At 48.0% G+C, this 27,143-nt stretch overlaps 2 protein-coding genes across 2 annotated transcripts; one reads left to right on the top strand and one right to left on the bottom strand.

The window, feature by feature from the left end:
• The first annotated feature begins 250 nt into the window (after positions 1 to 250).
• On the top strand, positions 251 to 5,752 carry PABPN1L (PABPN1 like, cytoplasmic). Its single transcript, XM_044270990.1, has 7 exons — positions 251 to 391; positions 1,804 to 1,909; positions 2,293 to 2,360; positions 2,613 to 2,719; positions 3,125 to 3,212; positions 4,642 to 4,766; positions 5,707 to 5,752. Exons 1-7 carry the CDS (start codon positions 314 to 316, stop codon positions 5,744 to 5,746), a joined length of 612 nt encoding a protein of 203 aa, XP_044126925.1. The 5' UTR covers positions 251 to 313; the 3' UTR covers positions 5,747 to 5,752.
• A 4,694-nt stretch (positions 5,753 to 10,446) lies between these two features.
• TRAPPC2L (trafficking protein particle complex subunit 2L) lies at positions 10,447 to 14,458 on the bottom strand. The gene is made up of 5 exons (XM_044270096.1): positions 14,383 to 14,458; positions 13,169 to 13,341; positions 12,039 to 12,126; positions 11,684 to 11,763; positions 10,447 to 11,599 (listed from the first exon to the last, which is right to left on the bottom strand). Exons 1-5 carry the CDS (start codon positions 14,413 to 14,415, stop codon positions 11,554 to 11,556), a joined length of 420 nt encoding a protein of 139 aa, XP_044126031.1. The 5' UTR covers positions 14,416 to 14,458; the 3' UTR covers positions 10,447 to 11,553.
• Positions 14,459 to 27,143: the final 12,685 nt, after the last annotated feature.

The following is a 27,143-nucleotide window of genomic DNA, read 5'->3' as shown; positions in this document are numbered from 1 at the left end:
ACAGGTGAAGGAAATACTCCTGTCTAATTGAAAGCCTAAAAACAGGCGAGTTTGAGAAGTGTGCCCCATTGTGTGTGTATAGTCCAGTGTTTGCATGTATTGGATCTATGTTGTAGACTCCATTGAATTTCAGCATTATAAAATGGCTTCTTCTGCTATGTGTCTGTGAAAGGTACACGCTCAGGTTTGGCGACTGATCCCCTTCCATCTCTATTGGCTTCTGTACCCGTTGTGTTCCTCAGGCCTGGACCATACTAGTAAGGTGTGGGTAACCATCCACCGATTGCCTTCCGACTGGGATGTAACGTGGGATATGTCTGGGAAAGATTCAGAACCGGAACCAGCGCATAGTGATGGAGACCACCATGAAGACGGCGACCATGATGACCCTGTAAGTTGCATCGCTGCTCTTCATTCCGTCTAGACAAAAAAAAAAAACACACACCTGTCCACAGGCCCTTTAATAGAGCTGAGCAGCAATACCAGACACTGAATGTGGTGCTGTTTATAGAAGGAAGCAGACATGTTTTCCAACCTCTTTTTAAAGCACAGGGAAGCATGCGCAGATCACTGCAGCCTGAAAGAATCAAGACCTGGAGCTCAGCTGTCTGATCGTGTGGGTTTTGGCCGTAGAAACAAACTGGGGACCTGTTTAGGCCTGGTTCCTATCTCCGTTTGTGGATCCAGCAGGCTCTTCCAGCCGTTTTTGCCTGAAATAGGCTGGATCGCCGCCGGACCCCTTGAAATCAATGGGGATCTGGCAGCCTACTCTTTGCCGGATCCACAAACAGAGATGTGAATGAGGCCTTACCCCAGCAGTCACATCATTAATTAGACTTTCATGGCATTTTTAGTATGTTGCCCTACCTGCCCATTATTGGAAAGGGGGTCTTCAACACTTCTGCTGCATTTGACTAGTCTTGCTGCCCCATTATAGGCAAACGCGGTACGTCAGGGTCTGGTGTATGATGGATCCGGAAGAGCTTCTTTGCTTCCATAATGTATGAAAGTCACAGGGGCACATTTACTTATATGGTATTATTACATCCGGTCTTAATTTGCCCCCATGCATTGCTGTAAGATTCGGCTAATTTATAGTGAAGTGTGAGCCTTATCATAAATTTGGCGCCTCTGGGACAGTTGTTGCGTCTGGCATAGGTTTTTGCCAATATTTACTCCTGTTTCCAGGTGTAAATGTTAGTTGCTTTCCTGAGACTGGATTGCCCCCTCGTCCCACCCAACTGCCGAATATGGCATAGAAAAAAAAAAAATGCGATTAAATATTTACTGCACAGCTGGTAATAAAAAAAATATATAAAATATAATGCTAAAAAATAAATCTTCCTGTGCATAAGTGGATTCAAGCAGGCTTTCCAACCATTCTCCTCACTGTGGGTCCGGCTGCCTGAACCACAGATGCAATGTTGGACCCCATTATTTCCTATCTTTCACCCACCTGCATGTCTGGATGAGTTGTGTGTAGCCGCGGCCATTTGGCAGCTGTGGACCTATGGTGTCTACGTCGCAGGTAATTATTCTGACTGTGGTTGCTACACGTGATGGCGACACCAAAGTCACGAGAAATCCAAACCTGATGGATTTGTGGCCACTAATTTCAAGCATCATCTCCAACACTGCGCGTGACTGTGACTTATTTCAAATACTCATGGACCAAGTAGCCGTGTAGCACTAGCCCATAGCCCTATGGGAGGGGTGGGAGTGAGACGATGGCCGTATGTGCAGTAATTAAAGGGATTGTTGCAGTCGTATGTGTATTCACGTGATCGTTCCTGTGCTCTGCAGGATTTGAAAGCTATAAGGATGCGAGTACGGGAGATGGAAGAGGAGACGGAACGCTTGAAGGGGCTGACCGGGGATGAGACCAAGTCAGAGGAAAATGCTAAAGCTGGTAGGTAATGTGATAGATGCATGTTAGGGGGCTATGGACATGCATTGGAAAACTGAGACTGATGAAAGTATAAACTGCTAGTGGTGCTCGGTCAGTGGTCAAACAACCAAGATGGTGTGCCCTTTATGTTGGGTTCTGCAGCAGGGTATATGATGAGACAGTGACATTAATACTAGGTGGCATCTCCCCTTCCTGCGATACAGGTGTCCGCTTTGGCTTGGTATGGGCCATACAGATTCTAGATGTCCTCCTGTGGTCGTTCCAAGCTCTTTCAGCCAAGCTGGTTGTTGGCTGCTGTGCATGAAAGATCCATCGCCCCATCCAGAAATTCTCGATGGGGGAGATATCTTCTTGTTCATATATGTACTATGTCCATTTCTCAGGCCCTCCTCGTCCTCTGACCACAGAAGAAAAGCGGGAGGCCGACAAACGCTCAGTGTATGTAGGAAATGTAAGTCTTCAAAACTTGGCAGCGTTGTGCAAAAGTACATTCTGTATGTATTTATTTCTGTATAACTTACTTTGCTGTAAAACTCTGCCGTTTTTTGGAACGTGAACCTTCACGCCCCTTTCCACCAAGCCACAACCCTTTTCCAGCAAATTCACCCCACTTGCAGAGTGAGGGGCACATGTTTTACGCCAGAATTCTGGAGCCTTTTCTTTAGAAAATGAAATCTGCCCCTTCTGTGTCTCAATATCTCAGGTGGATTATGGAGGCACAGCCCGGGACTTAGAATCTCACTTCAGCAGTTGCGGGTCCATCAACCGGATAACCATTCTATGTGACAAATTTTCTGGCCATCCCAAAGGGTAAGCATTCATTTTCAAGTAGCTATTACAGATTTGTTTTTCTTCCTACAAGCAATATCTTAAAGGGGTTCTCCAGGAAAAGGTCATCAGAAACCTGTCCTAGAATGTGAGCAGTACTGGTTGCCTCCAGTTGCAGAGCTGCCCAGGGGGTGAGGCCTCTCTACTGTCAGGCTGCTCAGCCATGATGGCATATCATAGGCAGGATCACATTACCATCTATTGTAGAGCAGGGCAGTGTGTAGTGAGTCCGCCCCCCTCTCCCCCAGGCAGCTCTGCAAGTTATGCCAACCAGTCCTGCTCACATTCTAGGACCGGTTGCTGGCGGCCATTCATTCCCAGAGAACCCCTTTAACTAATACAGATAATATGTAACCTTAGTGGACCCTAATATATTCCATCTCCTAGATATGCATATATAGAATTTGCAGAAAAGAGCTCGGCGGAAGCCGCCATGGCGATGGATGAATCTGTGTTCCGTGGACGAACTATCAAGGTGAGGTTCATTGAGAATTGTGGCCCAGATTTACTAATTGTCTGCACCTAAAATGTGGCGCAATTTGATACAACTAGAGGTGCTACGCTTTTTCTGACTTGCTCGAAAAGGAATTGAGCTTAGTGGGAAAGGGTGGAGCTTTGCATGAAAAGGGAGTGGACTAACTTGCACCATTTTGCTCTAAAATTGCGCCAGAGTTCTGGCGCAAACATATCTCGTAGTAGGCCAGTAGTTGGTGGAGAACCAGACAAGTGTCTGTCCCTGCATCAGATTTATCATCCAGCCTGAGCCTCTGTCATAAATCTGGTGCAGGTCTAGGACAGACTGTCTAAGCCAGGTATGGCCAACCTGCGGCTCTCCAGCTGTTGCAAAACTACAACTCCCAGCATGCCCAGTCTGCCTACAGCTATCAGCCTACAGCAGGGCATGGTGGGAGTTGTAGTTTTACAACAGCTGGAGAGCCGCAGGTTGGCCAGCCCTGGTCTAAGCTAACATCTTTAGGATTAGTAAATCCATGGCAGTTCAGGTTTTTCACTCATTGCACCACTGCAAACGAAGGTGACTGTGGATGGCTGCCAATGGCAGGGCATGTAATGGGCGCTGTGATACCAAATTTCCTTCGGCTAAGCACCTGGAAATGGTCCCGGCAGCGACCATGATGTGTAATGAAGGGGCCACCTGTCTGTATGGTGGACAACAAAATTCTCGGAGCTGCTCGCACTTGTCAAGGATCAAATGATCCTCTCTGCTGGTCTGTCTAGGGGTCGTAGAGGGCCTCAGGTAACCACTACTCCCAGCACCTCCTGACAGACTAGGGCAGAATGGCCTAGATGGCAGGCAGTTTGTTGAAACGACTATCCTGCTTCTTTCAGTCTAATGATGCGCCACATCTCAATGTCTTTGGCAGTCTACGATCTCTCACTGTAAGGTACACTACCCGAAAGTAGCCCCTGAGATCCTTTTTTATAGGGCATCTGGGGAAGCACTTTTATGCCCTTTTGTGGCCAGACCACAACTAATAATTTAAATACTGTATCTGCCTGAGACATGACTGCATGCTGAGTTTTGCAGCAATCTGATATTTCTATCTGGGTTCGTGTTTTTTTTTTGGTCAGTGAGTATATATTTCCCGACAGTGGGAATAATTACTTACCGGTAGGCATAAGACAGATCGGTCCCTTTTTTTTTAAGGGAACAAGGGCTGCTACTCTACGAGTCCTTTGAACCTTTTAACATGGTTGAGAGGACTTGTGTAACAAATATAGACTAATCCTTGGAAGAGGGGGCGCCCTTTGGATATACCCTTATGGAGGGGGTATGCTCACCAGTTCATTGTGCAGATACCTTTCCTGTGCTTTGCCAGATTCTCTTTTACATATGGAGACCCAATTAACTGTAGCTCCTACCATGGCTTGTAACACCTCTCTAGGTTCAACCAAAGAGGACAAACATGCCCGGAATTAGCACTACAGATAGGGGAGGCTTCCGCGGAAGACCTCGAGGGCTCAGGGGAAACTTCCAGAGGGGTCAGAGGCCCAGGGGTCGTCCGTACAGGTCAGTGCACTCGTTTTTATCAAAGGACAGCGCTTTATGGTGTAAATGTACATGTGACTGCCCCACTGTGATATTGGTCAAGGAATGCTGCTGTATTCTTTCCCATTATAAGCTTAAAGAGGACCTCTCGCCTCCCCTGAGGAGTGTGTTTTGGTACCTATTTGCATTCCCCATGTAATAAAAATTTTGGAGCACCTATTCTTATGACCGTGTTGTGCCATTCCTTCTATTATTGCTGCTAGAATTTATGAATGAATTACTAGCAGTTTGCAACAAAGGTCCAGCTGGGTGTTACCAGTTGGGTGTGTGTACCTGCACTGATTAGTGTCAAACTGTGCAGAGACCCCCCCCCCTCCCTCAAATTCGTAACACCCATTTAGACCTTCATTGCAAACTGCTAGCAATTCATTCATAACTTCTAGCAGGAATAATGGCACAACATAGTCAAAAGAACAGATGCCCCACAATTATTACATGGGGAATGCAAGTAGTTACTAAAACAGGCATGTCAGGAGAGGTGTATAAGAATCTTGTGAGACCCTCTATTCTTGTGACCCTAATGGGGTTGTCCCGTTTAGACTGGGGCTCTCGCTTCTGACTAATAGAGGTGGATACCAGGAGAGGACTCCCACTCTGTGAAATCCTATTGGGGGCAGAGAGGTTGTATGAGATTACAGAAAGGGGCCAATGTTCCTCCTAGACCCCCTTTCTTCTATGGGTCGTGCCTGTTATTGCAGCTCTGATCTAGTTACTGATGCTTTCTTGCAGCCCCCGTGTTATGTCTGGTGGGTGCTTCCACTAGATTAGCTCCTAGGATGCCCCAATTAAAATACTTTTATTTTCCTATTGGTGCTGCATAAAAATTGGATAAAGGGGATTTTCAATGGATCACTCGGTTTCCTCTGATAACCATCATTTTTTTTTTTTTATATCTCCCTAGAGGTCGTGGAAGGACAGGCCAGTGGAATAATCTATACTGAACCTCGGCCCTGTGGCTGGCCCTTTCTACCCTCATGTCCACCCTGAACCTCGGCCCTCTGGCTGGCCTCTGCTACCCTCGTGTCCACCCTGTGGCTGGCCCTTTCTACCCTCATGTCCGCAAACACGCTAGAACGTTTTAGGACTTTCCACAACTGGCACCTTTTTTTGAAGAAACCAATCTATCTGTTCCTGTGTAATAACCTGCAAATAGTGCTGAGAAAGCAAAGGAACAGGAATCCTCTGCATAGTTCCAGTACACACAGATTATGACTTTGCACTGACATTTCATTTTCTTTTGGAAAAATAAATGTTTATTGCTTTAAGTATAAATGATTTGTTGGTCAAAAGTCCTTCTGTAATGGGAAAGCACAACATGGACGTCGAGTCGTCATGCCCACAGAATCCCAAAAGTGCTGAAAGCTTAAAGGCTATAAACGCTTGGAAGGCAATTTTTATGATTGCATTTTACTCATTTTGGGCTAAAAACATCATTTTTTTTTTTTATTGGTGTTAACATTTTTTCAGCTGTATTTGTGCTATATGCGGTTAATAATCAATGTATTTGCAGACTGTTCCTCCTGAGTTCTGTCTGCTGATGTCTCATGTGAAGCCTTATATCTGATGATCTGACCTCATATACACTCATTATAGCTAAACTTAGATGAGTGTTTGTTGTTCAATTACTTTTATTAAGAACATGTAGAAATATGTGGTACTATTTCAGGCCTCAATCAAGGCTGAGTACATGAATGCTAAGGTAGGCAAAAGAATGGTACATTTGAAAAATGCAATAGACATTGTTGAGATGTAGGACGGGGGAAGGTGATAGTGGACTTCCAATATTTAGGCATGACCAGGTGAGCGGCTTGTAAAAAAAATAAAAATCTCAAGAGGCTCTTCTTCAAAGTAGAGATAGAACCAGGGAACATAGAAAATAGTGCCCCTTCTAAAGTCCACCTAGCCGTACTACCACTGACCTGGTCATAGAGGTCGTTCAGAGTTTTCCAAAAGGGTGCCAATCTACTACATTGCCACCAAATATGGGCCATAGTACCCTCCTCCTGTCCACACCGCCAACATGTACTGGGGCATGAGGGATAAAAGGAGTGTAATAATTTGGGAGTCCTATACCATCTTGACATGATCTTAAAATTATTTTCCTGAAGGCTGCAGCTAATGGACGACTTATGCGATAACACAAATGCCTTTTCCCATTGGTCCGAAGAGAATGTTTTCCCTAGTTCTCTTTCCCAAGCCCTTACAAAAGGCAGGTCAGAAAGGGAGTCTCCCTCCTTCTGGAGCAGCCCATAAACTAGAGACGCTAGATGTGTAGATTGGAGACAGAGTGATTCAAAAGAAGTGAGGTCTCTAGAGAGTTTCTCAATGGGACCTAAAGAGTTTAGAAAAGTTTTCAGACTAGCGTAACAGAACCATGTGCCACCTGGGAAGGAACACAACGACCGGATAGAGCCATTCTCAATGGCCTGAGATGTAGAAGGATCATCAACACGTTCGATACCCAAAAATGAAGTTTGACCTATATTCAGGGGGAAGTCAGGATTGTCAAAGAGAGATCATGGGGCCAGGGAATGTAGGGAGACCTAAAGCTCCTGCACTTCTAGCCCAGATCTGTAGAATGCCAGAAGTTAACAAAGGAAGACGCAAGGGTCTTTTAGTCCTAGGATTTCCAGCTCAGGATTTCTATCTCCTGTCTCTCAAATTGAATCCACCGTTTGGAAAGTCCCCTGTGGAACCAATCCAGTATACGAAAGGATTGCAGCCTTATGGTATTTCGGGAGATCCGGGACCCCCGCGCCTCCCCTCAGCTTGTGTGGCGGACCAGATATCGGATCCCCAATCTAGGGTTAGAACCTGCCCAGATGAATTTCAGGAACATGGATCTAAAGGTCTTAAAGAAACTGTTAGACAGGGGAATAGGAATGGTGCGAAATAGGTATAAGATCCGAGGGAGTATATTCATTTTAAGCGCATGTATCCTACCAAACCAGGACAACGGTAAGGACTTCCTAATATCTTCTATAAGGGGAATAAAGTTTAGTGAAAAGAGATCTGAGGGGATAACTGTGCCCAAGTAAGTGAAATGACCAGGAGCCCAGCAAAATGGAAATGAGGATTGCAGATGCCGAACCAAGTCTGGAGGTAGTGTAACGTTAAGTACCTCGGACTTATGGAGGTTGACTTTAAAATTGCTAAAACCTCCGAAGGTCGAAAATTCCTTTAGTATGTTAGGGAAACTGACCAACGGATCGGAACAGTAAATAAGGAGATCATCTGCCTAAATGGCGATCTTAGACTCAAGTTCACCTAGTCTCAGGCCCCTAATAGATTCATTGGCTCTAAGAGCTCTAGCCAAGAATTCCATAACCATAATATACAAAATAGGGGAAAGCGGGCACCACTATGGATGCGGAAGGGTGACGATAGGGAGCCGTTGACCCTAACCTGGGCGCTAGGATCACGATACAGAGCAAGGATTCTAGTGATCATGCTAGGGCCGAAACCGAACGCCCTCAAGGACTCACCTAAAAAGGTCCAATCAACACGATCGAATGCTTTCTCAGCGTCTACCAAGAGAAGGCAGAGGGGGGACCCTGTCGTAGTAGGCCTATTTATTAGGGCCAGAGAGCGTATGGTATTATCTCTGGCCTCTCGCCCCGGGACAAAACCAGTCTGATCTATATGAATCAGAGAAGGCATAAATGGGTAAAACCTGTCCGCCAAGATTTTGGCGTAGATCTTTACGTCTACATTGAACAGAGAGATTGGGCGGTAATTGCTACAGGCCAGGGGGTCTCTTCCAGGCTTCGGTATGACACATATGTGGGCCATCGAGGCTTGGGGTGGGGAAAAAAATGATCCAGCCGCTAGGGAATTACACATACTGGTGAAAGGAGTAGAGACATTGTCCAGGAACGTTTTATCGAAGCTGGGCGTGAAACCGTCTGGGCCGGGGCACTTACCAACTACCAGCTCCTTAATACACTTACGGACCTCAAATTCCGTTATCTTTTACCAGACCATCTCTCTGGTCATTGGATAGCTTAGGGCCCAGCAAACCCAAGATATACTCTGTAATTTTCTGTTTAGATGAGTGTTTGAGGTCAGGAGATCAGAGATAAGGCTTCACATGAGCTATCTGCTGATGAAACTCAGGAGAGACGGTCTGCAAACAGACTGACTTTTAACCACATGTATCACAAAAACTGATCAATTTTTAATAGATGAACTGAAAAAAATATTTTTAGCTCAAAATGAGTAAAGTACAATCAGAAAGAAATTGCCTGAAGGTGCCCATAACCTTTAAAGGGGTTGTTCAGGATTTTAATATTGATGGCCTATTTTTTAGATATACCATCAATATCAGATCGGTGGGGCCTGACACTCTACATATCCTCGGACCAGCTGTTTCATTGTAGCTCTAGCACCGGAAGTACACAGCTCCCTCCATTGTGTACTGGACGGAGCTGGTACCTGCAGCGTGCTCCGATGTGGGTATGCGTACAGCAGCAACTAAGTAAAAAAAATGGTGGGAGTTGGTTTTACAACAGCTGGAGAGCCGAAGGTTGGACATGCCTGCTATATGAAACCAAGGCGGTGTTGTAGAAAGCATGTATACAAGGACATGGGCTGCAGACTTCGAAGCATCTTAACTAACCACGTATCTAGTTACAAAGTTAGAATGCTCATGAAGACATGTTCCCAAGTGGCATGTGACCCAGCAGTGACATGCCGCTTAGGGACATATCAGTGATAAAACCAGTGGGGACCAGAAGGAGCGCAGTCTTGGTGCTGGAATGGAGTGGCAGGGAGCAGGTGAGTGCACTCTTACTTTATATATAAAACTGTCCAAGACCAAATTAACACGGTGTTTGTTCAACCCTGTGGACTGTTTCTGCTGGACCCACAGTTGTGGGAAAACTTACCTGCCTCTGGCTCCATAACTGCCGAGCTGGCTCTGCAGGTCCCTGGTCTTCCTGCATCAAGATCTGGTTTGATGCTGGTTAACCTGACCAATCTGGCCACAGGAGTCATGTGCCCGCTGCGGCCAGTCACTGGCTGCAGCTGTCGTGTGACCTTACGGCAAACCAGATGCTGACGTGAGGAGACCAGGAACCTGCAGAGCCACCGGAGCAGCGATTGAGCTGGAACGCAGCAGCAGGGATCAGGTAAGTATGATTACCAGTGTGGGTCCGCCTACACTGTAGGATATATAGAAAAAGTCCCCAGGGTTGAACAACCCCTTTAAATGGGCACTGTCAACAGTACAGGCCAAGATAAGAAACATTGTAATTTCTCTTATAACAGGGGAAAAAAAAATGCCTCTTTCTCCACTTCTGCTCCTCCTCAGATTTGTGTACAAGGCTGCAGTGGAGACAGAAGTATATAGCACATAACTGCTGAGGCCAGTGACTGGTTGCAGTAGTCAAGGTGTCATCTACTACTACGTCACCAATGCAGCCTGGTACTGCAAACACTGGAAGGAGGGCCAGAGCTGTGGTGCTGAAAACTACAGGGAAGAAAGGGGTGTGCATACGGCAAGTGCTTAACCACAGCAACCCCCTTTAAATCTGAAAATGCTACTAGAGCCATTACAGCCACATATGGTGACACCTTTGGTATGCAGGACCTATGGGTAACAGAGTTAATACACGTGAACTATAATAACGTTTACACATAGTAAAACATACAATTACATTTATTATTCCGTACACTGCCCTTATTACACAGGGATCAGATACGCCTGGAAGTCGAACGTGCTGATGTATGAACCCATCTTTTATTCACACTGGTGGCATTTCTTGTCTTTTCTGCCGGTATGGACATAGGTCCTCCTTCTAATCTCTACCCATTTACACGTCTTCTTCTAATCCATAGATATTTGTAAGCCCCCTGCATGGAGGAAGCTAAATTAATGGGGATGGCAAACCTGTGGAGGGAAGCATACTTGGGGCCAGATCACTATTTTCCCATTCTGATCAGTCAGAAAAATAAAGAAAAAAGTACGCATCCTGTATTTTAAGCATCTGCCATGCAGATTTGGCATTTGTTTTAGCCACTTCCATATGAGATCCGTTATTTTAGATCCTGCGTGTAGGATCTCAGACGGAAATGGCTAAAACTGATGCAAAATGTGCATAACTGAAAATATAGAAGCTGTTTTTATTTTTGACTGATCATAAAAAAAAAACTATGATGTGGACTCGCCCTTAATTGCTTCCTGCTTCTTCTCTTCCCAGCCTCGGCTGCGCCACTGGGCCCCCATGATGTAGACTTTCGTTTTGACACCGCCGCAGCGGTGACCTGATCCCCTTGTTGTCATGTAATCATATGACATGAAGCAGAGGGGGCAGGTCACCGCTGCGGCCAGCAATTGGCTGCAGTGGTGTCAAAACGGAGGTTTACATCCTGGGAGCACAGCGAAGCATCCAAGGGTGGGGAGAGAAGGAGCTGGGAAGCAGGTAAGTATGCTTCCCTTCGCATGTCTGACCAAAAGGGGGTGCAAAACCCCTTTAAGAAAACGGTATTCTGGAATTTAAGGACCATCACACAATAACTCCAGGCTGTGCCTTTACTGCCCGAATCCCCTATGAAGCCCAGTGTAGGACATACGCCTATCATTTTAAAGGTGCGGGGCAGAGCAGCAGTAACCGGTCCAGTCCACGGGGGGGGGGAAGTATCATCACACTTCCCTGGTAACAGACATACAGGATGGGAATAGCTCCATAAATTACTGGAAGTAGGAATTGGCTTCTGTCACTTTAAGAAAATCACAGGCGGTAGTAGTTCAGCACGCTGCGACCATCATGGAGGTGACTGTGTTGTCAAATGCCCTGAAAAGAAATCAAAAGTCAAGGTCAGCTGTGGGAACAGCAGCGCAGGGCTCTACAGAATACTGTAACCGGACAGCGACCTACCGTGAATGTATAGGGTCTCCGGGGTTATAGAAGGGGTTACACATCACATCTGTATAGGAGTTATGAAGCTTCCGGAACATCTATATAAAGACACGTGTGAGAGAATGACAAAATACGTAGAAGAAAATACAAAAAAAAAAAAACTCTTCCACAATATACAGAGATTCTCTGAATATTCCTTTACATTCAGTAACAGACCCCAAAAGTCAAAATCCCTGCAATTGCCCAGGACGTGATTCTAATAACAGAAATGTATTATGGAATTGTTGGACAAGCAATTTCCTAAAATACAAATGTACATTTATCAGAGGTGAACCCGCACTTTACCCACAGTTGCCCCCCAATCTGTACTCACACTGCGGATCTCGTTGTCACGGAGAGCTGTGTTGGAGGAGTCGACCACCATCACAAATTTGACTTTGGAGTTGGTGACGTAGCCATATCTGGAGGCCGGTGAAGGATGTTTTTTTATTTCTTAGATCTGCATTGATTCCGAGGCAGAGCACCATAAAATAACTGCAACCCCCCCCCCAGCACGCTCCACCCTGCTGTAGTGCTATGCTGGAATATATTGCACTGATTTATTAGGACTCTCCGCAACGAAATGACTGGTAGGTGACGCAGTCTAATGCTAGTCTACGGTGTCACGCTGAGACAAAAAATATCCATCTCGGATGGGTTTGTGGCGAAACCATAGACTAGCATTATGAAATATGTCGCTGTGTAGCCCTAGCCTTAAAGAGGAACTTTTACAGGTCCTGACATTACGATATTAGTACCCGGCAGTGTATGGCATAGGGAGTAGATGTCCGTGCACTAATTGTTTTTTCAGATCGGCTGATTCGTTCCCCCGTACTCTAATAGCATTGGCACAGGGAGGAGGAGATGGCAGTGTTTCTCAGGGGGCTTCTCCCTGTACCAGTGCTATTAATTAACATATGGGGGGGGGGGGGGGGGGGGGAGAAGGTGAGTTTTAGTTTTTTTTCCTCCCTGGCTGTGATGGGGGGGATGGAGCAGCCGATCTGAAAAAAATAAATAAAAAATGATAATGAGTGCACGGACATCTACTGATCATGCACTACACTGCCAGGTACTAATATTGTAATGTCAGGACCAGTAAAAGGTCCTCTTTAAACACCATTATTTAGGCACAAACGATGGTCGGCGGGGTGACACCTGCAGATCTCCAAGGACATGTGCTGGAGATACATAACGGTAAAGCACCAGCACTGGTCTGATCTTAAGTCTTATGAAAAATATATTTTTTTTAATTTTTCCTCTTCTAAAACCAAGGTGCGTCCTATAGAGTAAAAAAATATATCCCCTTAATGTCATCTGTAGAGAGGTATGGAGAAGATGCTTTGTTATGAAAAGTGCCATTAAAAAAAAAAAGAGAACAAAAGAAGATGTGTATAGGAGAAAAGACGCCAGGCGGAGAGCATGTCATGATATTCAATATTCCCCACGTCATCCCCCGGAGGATACACCTTGTAGTCTTCTGTGGGATACAGGAGTCCCAGGTAGAGCTCTCTCTGATCCACCAGGGCCTTCCCCATGGCTGAGATCTTCTCGTCCACCACATCCAGGGAGGTGTGCACCGTGTAGTGGAACTTCAGCTGGTTCTCGGTGGGGATGCTGCGGATGTAGAGGGGATAGTTCTGCAAGACAGAGAGACGCCGTTACTACAGCAGCAGACGCCCCTCCTCCGTCCCGTGACCCGTGCAGAACAGCGCCCTGACTCCTGGCCATGATAACTACAGGTTCTATACAGGACCGAGGACTACAACTCCCAACCGATCATCAAAATCGTTAACAGCAGGCACATGCTGGGAGCTGTAAAACACTTTAGGTCAAACCCAGCCTCACAGTTAGGCCTCATGCACACACGGACGTATTTTCTTTCCTTGTCCGTTACGTTTTTTTTGGGCGGACCGTGTGCGGAACCATTTAAATGGGTCCACAAAAAAAAAAAAAAAAAAAAAAAGAAGTTACTCCGCGTGCATTCTGTTTCTGTATGTCCGTATTTCTGTTCCGCAAAAAACTAGAACATGTTCTATTATTGTCCGCATTACGGTCAAGGATAGGACTGTTCTATTAGGGGCCAGCTGTTCCGTTCCGCAAACTACAGGATGCACACGGATGTCATGCGTATTTATGGCGGGTCTGTTTTTTGCGGACAACAAAACACATACGGTCATGTGCATGAGCCCTTAGAAAACAGCAGATGCCTCCTGGGAGTTGTGGGCACCTGTGGTCAACTACAACTCCCAGCATAGTCTGAGGCTTACAGGAAGTTCTAAAATAAAAAAATATATGATCCACTACAACCCCCAGTATATTCTCACAGCCACAAAATAGCATGTGCATGCTGAGAGTTGTAAAAACCTACAGTCAACTACAACTCTCAATCAGTAAACAGCACATGCCTGCAGGGAGTGCTGAAGCCTGGTGAACTACAGCTACCAGCATAGCTCGTCCATCATGATAAACCAGAACGGGTACACTGTCGCTGACCCAAGCCCAATCCTGGCAGAGGGACTACAAGTCTCATCCAGACGGATCAATCCCTTCCGCCGAAAATCAGCTCCAAATCAGACTAACGATGTCGCCGGGGCCACCTCTTCCAGAAAATCGCGCCCTATGGATCTTCAATGTCAGCCACCAGACAGATTTCAGGATAAAACAGAAACATATTTCACCTCCTTAGCAATGACAGACACGCACACCGCCATCTTGGTCCTCCCAACGACAGGATGTGCGCTACCGGTCACGTGACAGCGGATTCGAGCTCCAATTGTGATCACATGACACATAGATCTCACGTGGTTTCTAGAAGGAAGGCTTTGCTAGGCTAAAGTAGTTGCACCTGTAGGTGATCGCTGTGCGACTTCTCCTGTCTGTTCCTTTATGCGTACAGCTCAGTGTACGACGGAGCCATGAGGCAGAAGCACAGACAGTGCAGCTCCAGGACTGACGCCGGCCTCAGCAGTCATAGGACCCCCATAACTGAGCCACGTGAGAGGCGCTTAAGCCTAAATGAGAGCAAGTTAGTCAAATGCCTCCATAATAATGACAGTAACAGTGCCCCCACAAGAGGAAGCCGGTGCCTCCATAATAAGAGTAACAGTGCCCCCACCAGAGGAAGTCGGCGCCTCCATAATAATGACAGTAACAGTGCCCCCACAAGAGGAAGCCGGTGCCTCCATAATGACAGTAACAGTGCCCCCACAAGAGGAGCCGGTGCCTCTATAATAATGATAGTAACAGTGCCCCCACAAGAGGAGCCGGTGCCTCCATAATAATGACAGTAACAGTGCCCCCACAAGAGGAAGCTGGTGCCTCCATAATGACAGTAACAGTGCCCCCACAAGAGGAAGCCGGTGCCTCCATAATAATGACAGTAACAGTGCCCTCACAAGAGGAAGCCGGTGCCTCCATAATAATGACAGTAACAGTGCCCCCACAAGAGGAGCCGGTGCCTCTATAATAATGACAGTAACAGTGCCCCCACAAGAGGAGCCGGTGCCTCCATAATAATGACAGTAACAGTGCCCCCACAAGAGGAAGCTGGTGCCTCCATAATGACAGTAACAGTGCCCCCACAAGAGGAAGCCGGTGCCTCCATAATAATGACAGTAACAGTGCCCCCACAAGAGGAGCCGGTGCCTCTATAATAATGACAGTAACAGTGCCCCCACAAGAGGAGCCGGTGCCTCCATAATAATGACAGTAACAGTGCCCCCACAAGAGGAAGCCGGTGCCTCCATAATGACAGTAACAGTGCCCCCACAAGAGGAAGCCGGTGCCTCCATAATAATGACAGTAACAGTGCCCTCACAAGAGGAAGCCGGTGCCTCCATAATAATGACAGTAACAGTGCCCTCACAAGAGGAAGCCGGTGCCTCCATAATAATGACAGTAACAGTGCCCCCACAAGAGGAGCCGGTGCCTCTATAATAATGACAGTAACAGTGCCCCCACAAGAGGAAGCCGGTGCCTCCATAATAAAGACAGTAACAGTGCCGCCACAAGAGGAAGCTGGTGCCTCCATAATGACAGTAACAGTGCCCTCACAAGAGGAGCCGGTGCCTCCATAATAATGACAGTAACAGTGCCCCCACAAGAGGAGCCGGTGCCTCTATAATAATGACAGTAACAGTGCCCCCACAAGAGGAAGCCGGTGCCTCCATAATAAAGAGAGTAACAGTGCCGCCACAAGAGGAAGCTGGTGCCTCCATAATGACAGTAACAGTGCCCCCACAAGAGGAGCCGGTGCCTCCATAATAATGACAGTAACAGTGCCCTCACAAGAGGAGCCGGTGCCTCTATAATAATGATAGTAACAGTGCCCTCACAAGAGGAAGCCGGTGCCTCTATAATAATGACATTAACAGTGCCCCCACAAGAGGAGACGGTGCCTCTATAATAATGACAGTAACAGTGCCCCCACAAGAGGAGCCGGTGCCTCCATAATAATGACAGTAACAGTGCCCCCACAAGAGGAGCCGGTGCCTCCATAATAATGACAGTAACAGTGCCCTCACAAGAGGAAGCCGGTGCCTCCATAATAATGACAGTAACAGTGCCCCCACAAGAGGAGCCGGTGCCTCTATAATAATGACAGTAACAGTGCCCCCACAAGAGGAAGCCGGTGCCTCCATAATAATGACAGTAACAGTGCCCCCACAAGAGGAGCCGGTGCCTCTATAATAATGACAGTAACAGTGCCTCCACAAGAGGAAGCCGGTGCCTCCATAATAATGACAGTAACAGTGCCCCCACAAGAGGAGCCGGTGCCTCCATAATAATGACAGTAACAGTGCCCTCACAAGAGGAAGCCGGTGCCTCCATAATAATGACAGTAACAGTGCCCCCACAAGAGGAAGCCGGTGCCTCCATAATAATGACAGTAACAGTGCCCCCACAAGAGGAGCCGGTGCCTCTATAATAATGACAGTAACAGTGCCCCTACCAGAGGAAGTCGGTGCCTCCATAATAATGACAGTAACAGTGCCTCCACACGAGGAAGCCGGTGCCTCCATAATAATGACAGTAACAGAGCCCCCACAAGAGGAAGCCAGTGCCTCCATAATAATGACAGTAACAGTGCCCCCACAAGAGGAAGCTGGTGCCCCCATAATAATGACAGTAACAGTGCCTCCACAAGAGGAAGCCGGTGCCTCCATAATAATGACAGTAACAGTGCCCCCACAAGAGAAAGCCGGTGCCTCCATAATAATGACAGTAACAGTGCCCCCACAAGAGGAAGCCGGTGCCTCCATAATGACAGTAACTGCACCCACAAGAGAAAGCCGGTGCCTCCATAATAATGACAGTAACAGTGCCTCCACACGAGGAAGCCGGTGCCTCCATAATAATGACAGTAACAGAGCCCCCACAAGAGGAAGCCGGTGCCTCCATAATAATGACAGTAACAGAGCCCCCACAAGAGGAAGCTGGTGCCTCCATAATAATGACAGTAACAGTGCCTCCACACGAGGAAGCCGGTGCCTCCATAATAATGACAGTAACAGAGCCCCCACAAGAGGAAGCCGGTGCCTCCATAATAATGACAGTAACAGTGCCTCCACACGAGGAAGCCGGTGCCTCCATAATAATGACAGTAACAGAGCCCCCACAAGAGGAAGCTGGTGCCTCCATAATGACAGTAACAGTGCCCCCACAAGAGGAAGCCGGTGCCTCCATAATAATGACAGTAACAGTGCCCTCACAAGAGGAAGCCGGTGCCTCCATAATAATGACAGTAACAGTGCCCCCACAAGAGGAGCCGGTGCCTCTATAATAATGACAGTAACAGTGCCCCCACAAGAGGAAGCCGGTGCCTCCATAATAAAGACAGTAACAGTGCCGCCACAAGAGGAAGCTGGTGCCTCCATAATGACAGTAACAGTGCCCTCACAAGAGGAGCCGGTGCCTCCATAATAATGACAGTAACAGTGCCCCCACAAGAGGAGCCGGTGCCTCTATAATAATGACAGTAACAGTGCCCCCACAAGAGGAAGCCGGTGCCTCCATAATAAAGACAGTAACAGTGCCGCCACAAGAGGAAGCTGGTGCCTCCATAATGACAGTAACAGTGCCCCCACAAGAGGAGCCGGTGCCTCCATAATAATGACAGTAACAGTGCCCTCACAAGAGGAGCCGGTGCCTCTATAATAATGATAGTAACAGTGCCCTCACAAGAGGAAGCCGGTGCCTCTATAATAATGACATTAACAGTGCCCCCACAAGAGGAGACGGTGCCTCTATAATAATGACAGTAACAGTGCCCCCACAAGAGGAGCCGGTGCCTCCATAATAATGACAGTAACAGTGCCCCCACAAGAGGAGCCGGTGCCTCCATAATAATGACAGTAACAGTGCCCTCACAAGAGGAAGCCGGTGCCTCCATAATAATGACAGTAACAGTGCCCCCACAAGAGGAGACGGTGCCTCTATAATAATGACAGTAACAGTGCCCCCACAAGAGGAGCCGGTGCCTCCATAATAATGACAGTAACAGTGCCCCCACAAGAGGAGCCGGTGCCTCCATAATAATGACAGTAACAGTGCCCTCACAAGAGGAAGCCGGTGCCTCCATAATAATGACAGTAACAGTGCCCCCACAAGAGGAGCCGGTGCCTCTATAATAATGACAGTAACAGTGCCCCCACAAGAGGAAGCCGGTGCCTCAATAATAATGACAGTAACAGTGCCCCCACAAGAGGAGCCGGTGCCTCTATAATAATGACAGTAACAGTGCCTCCACAAGAGGAAGCCGGTGCCTCCATAATAATGACAGTAACAGTGCCCCCACAAGAGGAGCCGGTGCCTCCATAATGACAGTAACAGTGCCCCCACAAGAGGAGCCGGTGCCTCCATAATAAAGACAGTAACAGTGCCCTCACAAGAGGAGCCGGTGCCTCTATAATAATGATAGTAACAGTGCCCTCACAAGAGGAAGCCGGTGCCTCTATAATAATGACATTAACAGTGCCCCCACAAGAGGAGACGGTGCCTCTATAATAATGACAGTAACAGTGCCCCCACAAGAGGAGCCGGTGCCTCCATAATAATGACAGTAACAGTGCCCCCACAAGAGGAGCCGGTGCCTCCATAATAATGACAGTAACAGTGCCCTCACAAGAGGAAGCCGGTGCCTCCATAATAATGACAGTAACAGTGCCCCCACAAGAGGAGACGGTGCCTCTATAATAATGACAGTAACAGTGCCCCCACAAGAGGAGCCGGTGCCTCCATAATAATGACAGTAACAGTGCCCCCACAAGAGGAGCCGGTGCCTCCATAATAATGACAGTAACAGTGCCCTCACAAGAGGAAGCCGGTGCCTCCATAATAATGACAGTAACAGTGCCCCCACAAGAGGAGCCGGTGCCTCTATAATAATGACAGTAACAGTGCCCCCACAAGAGGAAGCCGGTGCCTCCATAATAATGACAGTAACAGTGCCCCCACAAGAGGAGCCGGTGCCTCTATAATAATGACAGTAACAGTGCCTCCACAAGAGGAAGCCGGTGCCTCCATAATAATGACAGTAACAGTGCCCCCACAAGAGGAGCCGGTGCCTCCATAATAATGACAGTAACAGTGCCCTCACAAGAGGAAGCCGGTGCCTCCATAATAATGACAGTAACAGTGCCCCCACAAGAGGAAGCCGGTGCCTCCATAATAATGACAGTAACAGTGCCCCCACAAGAGGAGCCGGTGCCTCTATAATAATGACAGTAACAGTGCCCCTACCAGAGGAAGTCGGTGCCTCCATAATAATGACAGTAACAGTGCCTCCACACGAGGAAGCCGGTGCCTCCATAATAATGACAGTAACAGAGCCCCCACAAGAGGAAGCCAGTGCCTCCATAATAATGACAGTAACAGTGCCCCCACAAGAGGAAGCTGGTGCCCCCATAATAATGACAGTAACAGTGCCTCCACAAGAGGAAGCCGGTGCCTCCATAATAATGACAGTAACAGTGCCCCCACAAGAGAAAGCCGGTGCCTCCATAATAATGACAGTAACAGTGCCACCACAAGAGGAAGCCGGTGCCTCCATAATGACAGTAACTGCACCCACAAGAGAAAGCCGGTGCCTCCATAATAATGACAGTAACAGTGCCTCCACACGAGGAAGCCGGTGCCTCCATAATAATGACAGTAACAGAGCCCCCACAAGAGGAAGCCGGTGCCTCCATAATAATGACAGTAACAGTGCCTCCACAAGAGGAAGCCGGTGCCTCCATAATAATGACAGTAACCGTGCCTCCACAAGAGGAAGCCGGTGCCCCCATAATAATGACAGTAACAGTACCTCCACAAGAGGAAGCCGGTGCCTCCATAATAATGACAGTACCAGTGCCCCCACAAGAGGAAGCCGTTGCCTCCATAATAATGACAGTAACAGTGCCCCCACAAGAGGAGCCGGTGCCTCCATAATAATGACAGTAACAGTGCCCACACCAGAGGAAGTCGGTGCCTCCATAATGACAGTAACAGTGCCCACACCAGAGGAAGCCGGTGCCTCCATAATGACAGTAACAGTGCCCACACCAGAGGAAGTCGGTGCCTCCATAATAATGACAGTAACAGAGCCCCCACAAGAGCAAGTTGGTGCCTCCATAATAATGACAGTAACAGTGCCCCCACAAGAGGAAGCCGGTGCCTCTGTAATAATGACAGTAACAGTGCCCCCACAAGAGGAAGCCGGTGCCGCCATAATAATGACAGTAACAGTGCCCCCACAAGAGGAGCCGGTGCCTCTGTAATAATGACAGTAACAGTGCCCCCACAAGAGGAAGCCGGTGCCTCCATAATGACAGTAACAGTGCCCCCACAAGAGGAAGCCGGTGCCTCCATAATGACAGTAACAGTGCCCCCACAAGAGGAAGCCGGTGCTGTAATAATAATAATGACAGCAACAGTTCAGCCAAAAGAGACCGCCAGGGCTTCCATGGTGCTTGCCACAATTCACCCCATAATTTAGACAGCATTAGTGCGGTCAAACCAGTGACAGGCACAGTGCCTCCAGAATTGCCACAACCAGTGCTGCTGCTAACTGCTGTTTCCTCTAGGTCAGAGCCACCATGTGTTTCCGTCACTGCAGAAGTACTGCCAACAGACAGTACCCCCTATAAATGCCAGAGACCCCTCAATAGAGCAGGAGCTTCTGACGTCTGCACTTTAGAGATGATTGGCCACATTGCGGATGCTGAGTGCTGGTGTGAATGGGGGCGACTATCAGTGAGTGAGCGGTGAGCGCCGGAGCCTGCAGCCGCTGCACAGGAACGCATAGCAATAGTGGAACATGATGGCACACTCCCAAACAGGTCCTCCCCGGCGGCCGGCTGCCATGAATGATAATGATGCATAGACCCTCTAAGGAGTCTTCAAGTAGAAAGGTGAACGTCTTTTCCGTAGCAGCGTTATTACTTATTCATGAAATGCTTACATTCTGCATAGCTGAATATACTTCGTTTTGCATAAGATTGAGCTGGAACGACAGCTTCGCATACACGCCAAGGGCTCAGCGCATGGCAGCAGGGAAATTTATGCAGCAGGCATGTTTTTTCGGAAGTTTAAGTTAGGGGTCATTCATACGACCGTAATTTTGGTCCACATCCAATCTGCATTTTTTTGCGGATCAGATGCGAACCCATTCATTTCGATGGGGCTGCAAAAGATGCGGATAGCACATCTCTCTCTCCCCATCCATATTTCTAACAAAGGGGTTGGACATGCTGATCCGCAAAACACGGAACACACATGGCCGGTATGCATGTTTTGAGGATCGCACCGTAAAAAGGATACAATCGTGTGAATGCCCCCTTAAAACTTCTGCACTCCCCAAAGTATTTTACATAATTTGTGGTATTTGCCTCCTCACAATGGGGTAAAGGAACCTTTTGGGCCACCACAAGCAATGGTTCCTGGGTGCAATCACAACCTCTTGATCCTCCGAAGTCAAAATCTGTGCGCTCAATCCATACCTGTGCACCCATACCTGTGCACCCATACCTGTGCACCTATACCTGTGCACCCATACCTGTGCACCCATACCTGTGCACCTATACCTGTGCACCTATACCTGTGCACCCATACCTGTGCACCTATACCTGTGCACCCATACCTGTGCACCCATACCTGTGCACCCATACCTGTGCACCTATACCTGTGCACCCATACCTGTGCACCTATACCTGTGCACCCATACCTGTGCACCCATACCTGTGCACCCATACCTGTGCACCCATACCTGTGCACCCATACCTGTGCACCCATACCTGTGCACCTCTACCTCTGCACCCATACCTGCTCAGGTTTATATCAGTCGATCAGCACTGGAGGCAATGCACAGGCTGAATTCTGGAGGATGCTCCTTAAGGCCTCATGCACACCGCCATAAGTGTTTGCGGTCTGCAAATCGCGGCTCTGCAAAACACGGATCCCAGCAATGTGAATGCCACCATTTATTTTTGAACTTCTGTAGAAAGGTCCTGTTCTTGTCCGCAAAATAGACAAGACTAGGACGTGTCCTATCATTTTGCGGAACGGACATACAGATGGGGACAGAACACGGTGCGCTGTCCGCATCTTTTGCAGTCCCATTGAAAGTAATGGGTCTGCATCCTGAGATATGGAATGTGCTTAGTACTTCAGTCTGTGGGGCTGATTTATTAAGGCCGCATGCACACGACCACGGTGTGTTTTGCGGTCCGCGAAACACGGATGGCGTCCGTGCGCGTAGCGCAATTTGCGGAACGGCACGGACAGCCTTTACATATAACTGCCTATTCTTGTTGGCAAAGCGCGGACAAGAATTGGACATGTTATATTTTTTTTTGCGGGGCCACGGAGTGCTGACTGCATCATTTGCGGCTCCATTGAAGTGAATGGGTCCGCATCCGAGCCGCCAAAACTGCGGTCGTGTGCATGAGGCCTAAGACTGACATGAAGGACGGTGGTCTTAGGGTACTTTCACACTAGTGCTTGTATATCCGGCAGGTTGTATTCCAGCAATGCCAGAGACTACGGCGGTGCCGCCCGGCCCCATTAAAGCGGTTGTCTCACGTAAAGGGTTTCTGTCACCACACTTTTCACTATTAAACAGGCTGACATTATACATGTGCAAACAGTGTCGGACTGGGGTACCTAGGGCCCACCGGTAAAATTTATTTTGGAGGCCCACCATACGGATACATTCAAATATAATAAATAATCTAACAAGTTTTTTATATGAACATAGGCTGGTTGAAGTGCTGTACATTGAATATATGTATGAAATCCAGTAAGTCTACTGTGTTATATGCCATTTGTGCAGGGGGTGGGAGACTAGGGGCCCACTTTGCTCAGGGGCCCACCGGGTGATTCCCCTGTACCCCTGTGGGCCAGTCCGAGCCTGTGTGCAAATGTCACCTGAATTCAACTCTGCTATTCTTTTTTTTTCGAAGTGCTCCCGTTTTTGTGCAATTATAACTTTTATTATATGCTAATTAGCCACTAGGAGCAGGGGGAGGGGGGGCATTGCACCTGCTCCTAGAGGCGCCGTTCGTCCACCTCTTTCCACTCCCTTCTACTCTTGATTGACAGGGCCAGGCCAGTGTTGGTCTCCTCCTGCCGGCCCTGTCTGCCGGGGAAATCTCGCGCCTGCACCGTCCCATTCAGTATTCGGCGCAGGCGCAGTGAGGGGAGGACACTCACCGGCTGCCGACTTCCTCACTGCAACATATTCGGCGCAGGCGCAGTGAGGGAGCCGGCATATACAAATTGCCTCTGAAGGTGTACATAACCTTTAAGGCATCACTTCATAGTTTTCCCTTTTTCCACCCTGATCCTGAATTTGGGACGCCCAACCCTTTGTTACTGGTGACGTTGGGGCTGTGCATGTGTGGAGTCTCCAAATTAGGTTACAGCCACACGTAGCGGGTCCTCTGCGGAAAATCCACAGTATACGTGGTCAATATCCACAGCGCCCAAATCTGTACCAAATGATGTACATTTTGCTGTGGACTTCAGTGCAGAGACGCTGTGGATTTCTCGCAGATTTCACCGTCATTTCCCAGTATGGAATCATCCTCCATTGTTTTCAATGGAAAAACAAACTGAAAACTGCATAAAAAAAGGGGGCACGGAATTTTGTGCGGATTCCGCGCCGAAATTTTCACTAACCCTAAATTAATCTAATTTCTGGCCACTAACAAGCCCCACTGACTTCTAAAGGGGTCTCATATAGTCTTCTGTCCCCCCAACCAAGGACACATGAAAGGGTGCATAAGGATCGTACTGCACCCGTTCTATCCCCCCCCCCCATTCCTAAATCTGTAGGGTACAATGTGTGGAGTCCTATAATTATCGCCTGATGTTGGAGGAAGCCCCAGGACTGTCGAGGGTTAATCGACACCTCTATGGTGCCTGGCAATACCCAGTCGGGTCCCTCCGGTACGGCAGCTCAGGTGAAAGTCAGGATTAACCCTTCCACTGTCACAAGAGACCTTCTAATGAGGCCGGAGACGGCAACAGAGCAACGTGCCGGAGGTTCTGTTATGGGTACATAGATTGCTGTGGAAATCTCATACTGACGGATGGCACCCCCGCCCTCTGTTTCCAAAACCTGCCCGTCCTGTCCCCGGGGCCCCGAGCACAGGTGTGCGCTGCACTCACTTCATTTATTATAATTGCCCCTTTGGTGCTCGGCTGGAGCTTCCGGTGTGGGGAGCAGCTGCATATCAAGACACCAAGGTCACATTCCTGATGCTGAAGAGACCTGTGGGACCCCGGGTCCGGTTGCGTGTCATTTGCCTTCGACTGTATAGCGGTAGTGGAAAACAAAGCATCCATCCATCTGTCGCCGCTTATAACGGACTGCGTGCTTATGATACAGGGTGGAGCCATACACAGACGCACTTTGTCTAAAACATAACGCATTTCACATTGGAGCTATGGGCTTCATGTCGGTCGTTAAAAATCGCAAAACCTGACGGATCCCATCATATTACACAGGATCTGTTAGAAGTCAGTGTTTTTTTTTAAGAATTTCTGGGATGGGTTCGGATTTGGGGGGGGGGGGGGGTACTATATCCCCTTATGGAGAGCACCTTAGTCATGCTCCTCTGGAATTCTGGGAAGAGGGTATGAGCTTGGAATGGGATTGTCTTCGAAAATGGATGCGGCTTTGACATTCAGGGCGCCAAAATAAGTAGAAGCCATGATGCCAATGTGAACAGGGTCTTATTTCAGAAGCATTTACATCATACTGACAAATGGGAGAGGCAGCCATAACTAATTATTGAATAATCCTCGTGTAAAGCACAGCAGCGGGGCCCTTTAAAAGGGGTCGTCTCATAAGAAATATTCAGCAGTTTACACCCCGGCATCTGGCTCTGAAATCTATTAAAACTGCATTTAATTAAAAATGTAATATGGCCGTTGAGTTATTCAATGAAATCTATCTGTATAGCGCCACCTGCTGCTTGTTCTATTTCTTTTTTCTCTGTCCATCTCACTGAGGTGGATGCACATGCTCAGTTCCAACCTTCAACTGCCACCAGCCATATCTCCTGTTAGAAGCTATGATAGTTACAGAAAGAACATGCCCCCTTAAAAGCTCACACCCCTTGAGCTGTAAAAGGGAGAGAGCTGTAGCAGAAGGGACACACCCACTTGATATAAATCTGGCAGAGCAATGAATGTGGAGGTCTCTGGATCCATGGCTGGTTCTAGCTTTGTTAGAGATTGTCATGTGCTATACGATGTCTGATTTAATTTTTTTTCCATTAGTCATGGGAAAACCCTTTTAAGCTTTGCCATGGTGTCCTGCCGCCCTGCAGTGTTCACTTCTCCCTAATTCCCTTCTGTTCTGTTGACAGGCAGATCATTTCCTTTGTGATCTTGCATTGGGAATCTGCGTTCTCTGGAGGCGTCCATTAACAGCGAATGTTTGACCTGGCTGTCGCGCTGAGCGGCTGAGAGGGGCACCAGGGTTGTGTATGGGTGAATAGAAGCAGAAACTGAAGCCAGAACCTGATCCCATAGTTGTATATGGGATTGTTCTCATACATCCGGCACATCACTTACGACGCTGGATGTCAAATAGATCTGGACAGAAAAACCCTGAGTGCTACGATTTCCTGTCCGGCGCTATTACTCTACAGTCACCGGACTATGAAAGGGCACTATATATATTGTGCGTCCGGAACACGAGTCCGGCACGACTTTATGCGTTTGATATTAAGATCTGTTTGCTGTCTTCTGCTTTTAATTGCTACCCCAATTATTTAATTTCCTGATATCCTTCTTTCAAAATGTATTAGAAATTTTACTATGTAAAATGCCCTTAAAGGGATTGGCAGACTGTAGTCGTAGTCAGGAGGGAAGAGGTCAGGCCGCACTGGGAAGAAGACAGGCAGTGAGGTCAGAAGGATAAGCCAGATGAGAAGTCAGGAAAACAATACAGCAGGACACTCCAATAAGGGCTCGTTCACACGAACGTGTGCTGCCCGTTGCCGTATTGCGGACCGCATTTGCACGGGCACCGTTCCGTGTGCATTCCGCAATCACGGATGCGGACCCACTCACTTCAGTGGGTCCGCATATCTGGAGATGCAGAACGGAAACACGGAACGGAACACTACGGAGTGCTTCCTGGGGTTCCGTTCCGTGCCTCCGCACCGCAAAAAGATAGTACATGCTCTATCTTTTTGTGGTACGGAGGGATTGCAGACCCATTCAAGTGAATGGGTCCACAATCCCCATGCGGCTGCCCCACGGACGGTGCCCGTGCATTGCGGACCGCAATTTGCGGTCCACAGCATGGGCACGGGCTTCACGCGTTCGTGTGAACGAGCCCTAAGACAGAGGAACAAATGGACCTATTGCTTAGGCACAGGAGACTAGGGGAACAGCCCTTAAAGGGGTTGCCTCGCTTTAAAAAATTGCATTTTTAATGTAGGGGATGCTTCAGCCCTCTGCTTGGGTCTGTGCAGTTCAGGCGTCCTTCCTGCACTCCCGCCTGATGACACCAGGTCGTCACCTCCTCACCACTGGGTCTCTCATGCTGGGTTCCTTGCAAGGTCCATATAGTTATGGCCAGCTGACCCAGGCTTCTTAAAGGGGCTGTCTCACTTCAGCAACGCCTCCTTGGCTTGATTCATTTTTTCCATCACATTAGACACTGCTCGTTTCCAGGGCTCATGGCAACCGCTGCAGCACAGATAAGAGGTGGCCGGGACAGGAACTGCTGCACATGCGCGCCTATGAGCGCTCTCACAGTCTATAGTGTACAAGCACGACCACCGCTGCTGGATTGCAGGATGGTCATAACCCCTGGACACGAGCCGTGTATAATGTGATGGAAAAATGAATCAAGCCAGCAAAATGGAGAATCACAATACACTAGTAAGTACCTGGTATTCACTTCGTCTACATGATAAATGCCAATTGCTGAAGTGAG

Source organism: Bufo gargarizans, chromosome 10, assembly GCF_014858855.1.
Source record: "Bufo gargarizans isolate SCDJY-AF-19 chromosome 10, ASM1485885v1, whole genome shotgun sequence".
In the NCBI taxonomy this organism is placed as follows: Eukaryota; Metazoa; Chordata; class Amphibia; order Anura; family Bufonidae; genus Bufo; species Bufo gargarizans.
Note: the sequence above shows the minus strand (reverse complement) of the source record. Positions and strands in the feature narration are given on the sequence as shown.

Coding starts and splice junctions, on each gene's coding strand:
- TRAPPC2L (XM_044270096.1), bottom strand. CDS start 14,415: ATGGCGGTGTGCGTGTCTGTCATTGCTAAGGAG. Junction 12,127..13,168: donor CCCACAGAAGACTACAAGGT/GTATCCTCCGGG, acceptor ACCGGCCTCCAG/ATATGGCTACGTCACCAACT. Junction 11,764..12,038: donor GTGACAACGAGATCCGCAGT/GTGAGTACAGAT, acceptor GTCTTTATATAG/ATGTTCCGGAAGCTTCATAA.
- PABPN1L (XM_044270990.1), top strand. CDS start 314: ATGTCTGGGAAAGATTCAGAACCGGAACCAGCGCATAGTGATGGAGAC. Junction 2,720..3,124: donor TTTTCTGGCCATCCCAAAGG/GTAAGCATTCAT, acceptor TCCATCTCCTAG/ATATGCATATATAGAATTTG. Junction 3,213..4,641: donor TCCGTGGACGAACTATCAAG/GTGAGGTTCATT, acceptor ACACCTCTCTAG/GTTCAACCAAAGAGGACAAA.